Source organism: Halyomorpha halys, unplaced genomic scaffold, assembly GCF_000696795.3.
Source record: "Halyomorpha halys isolate HHAL.00 unplaced genomic scaffold, Hhal_1.1 Scaffold85.1, whole genome shotgun sequence".
Lineage (NCBI taxonomy): Eukaryota > Metazoa > Arthropoda > Insecta > Hemiptera > Pentatomidae > Halyomorpha > Halyomorpha halys.
In genome coordinates, this window is record NW_027112611.1 from 727,160 (window position 1) to 729,394 (window position 2,235).

At 28.4% G+C, this 2,235-nt stretch overlaps 1 protein-coding gene across 1 annotated transcript in view; it reads left to right on the plus strand.

The window, feature by feature from the left end:
• Positions 1-2,235, plus strand: part of LOC106677043 (uncharacterized) — a gene marked incomplete at its 5' end in the record, with an annotated part of 32,717 nt that overhangs the window by 3,588 nt on the left and 26,894 nt on the right. The window contains 2 exon segments of the mRNA XM_067050401.1: positions 262-307; positions 1,544-1,771. Coding sequence (XP_066906502.1) covers positions 262-307; positions 1,544-1,771 — 274 coding nt within the window.

A 2,235-nucleotide genomic window follows, 5' to 3' on the forward strand; every position in this document is an offset into this window, starting at 1 on the left:
TTTATTGTCATATTTTTCTTGTTATAATTTTTCATTTCCATTCTAACATGGTCATTATCTTGTGTGTGCTTAGCCTTGAAGAACTCAATTTCAGGCCGAAACGTTGACACAATAAAATAAGTACCGCTTATTGTTTACCTCACCCCCACAAACATTTTCTCATATTAATCCATGTAGAACAACAAACATCATCATTTTGATTTGACTTTTGATAATTAAATTAGAAAAGTTCACAATTAATGTATTGTTTCTTTCTTTTAGTGATTCACTGTTTGTTTCTTCACTGGGTGATGCTGCAAACATTCCTGTAAGTAGATATGTGTTTGTGATATTAATTTCAATTTTTTAATGTAACTCTAAACTCTAATACTTTCTTTAATGTTATGTGTTTATATGTGATGGACTTACAGAAGCTTACCTGTCCCAAGATATGGGTAACATGGCGATAAATGTCTTAAATCAATATGTAGTGAGAAAATATCCATGTCGGAAACCCAGAAATATATATTTTCTCCTTTAGTCAATCAAGTTCTTTAAGAGTTCATTTTTATTCATTTCTTATTACAAGTAACAATGAGAGATGGTTAATTATTTCAAAGAAACCAAATTTATGGTACTTTAAGGATGATTGATGGTACTTTAGAGGAAGATTGACGGTACTTTAGGAGAAAATTGATGGTATTTTACAAGAAGATTGATGTTACTTTACGGGATGATTGATAGTGCTTTAGGGGAAGACTTATGACACTTTAAAGGAAAATTGAAGGTACTTTAAGGAAAGATTGATAGTACTTTAGGGGAAGATTGATGGTACTTTTGGGGAAGATATTTGAAAATTCGGTATTTAAGCCCTACAGGGTTTTCAAACAGAGGCTATTTCAGTCCTGGCTGAGGTTCAATACCATTTAATTTTACATTGACATGACTAGTTTATTCAAAATCATTAAAGCCCTTCAAAGAAAATGAAAAAAAGGGTCAAATCTATGATGAAAAGTTGCTGTTCCGTTAAGTCTATTTTACTTTTTGTTATTGAGGTAGGCTGTTCAAATATATACACTGTGACAAGTAGCTCTTTTAGTAATATTTACTTGTTATGAATTATTTTGTTAGCATTAATAAAAGATGTTTAATTTCTTCTGGGCACCTATTCGATAGGATATTGCTATGATGGCTAAGTGGTCAGTATAAAGTATCGTAATTAAATATTTTGTTATATTTATACTAGTTCTATCTGCCCTTTTTATTTAATTGCATCTCGGCTTATCAGCAACATCAAAGTTTAATGTATTTAATATAAATTTTATGGGAGTTGTAGATTTTGATTTTATATATATTTTTTTCAAAGGTGTAGTATTTTTCAGAAATCAATCTTTACCTTAACTACTTTTATTTTTTTATTAAATAAATCAAAAAATGGATAAAATTTTTTGATTTATTTAATAAATAATTATCTTGTCTCAAGAAATTGAAATAATATACTTTTATTTTTTAAAATTATTGAATAGTAATATTTCTATTTTAAATGTACCTTTTTAATTTTTAGGAGGACCTAGAATTGAGGTTTGCAGAAAGTTTGAAGGATGTATCTACACATTTGCCATCTGTACCAGTTACAAATATTGCCCAACCAGATGCATTATTGCCTATTGATGCCGAAGCTCATCATGTATTGGACAAATTTTCGTTAGGTCTGGTTGAGCCAACAGAGGATATGGACCTTTCCGCAGCACCAAGAATCGTTGATAAACCAACAGATGACCCGTTGCTACGTGTAATGTTGATTATAATATTTATTATAGATATTTATTGAATATTAAATCTTTTATTTGACCTTGTCATCTTCAAAAACTATACCTTGGATATGAGAATTAAGTTAAAACTAAGTAAAATTCCTTTTATTTTTATAATTAATTTTTGAATATTTCATTATAGAATGATTAGAAAATAAGATTCATTCACGTCTGTTAACACTATGTATTCACAATGTTTGTTATTTTCTAATCATTCTATATATCTTTTTTTTTATTCTTAGCCCTGAAGAAGGCTAGAAATTCTGGCTAGAACGTTGGCACTAATAAATAAGTTTTTATTTATTTGTATTCTTCACTGATCGCACCCCTAATCATTACGTATATATTGTAATATTAAAAAATTAATTATAAAAAATGAAAGGAATTTTATATACTTAATTCTCATATCTTAGGTATAGCTTGGATTCAAATGAGAAGCCTTAAT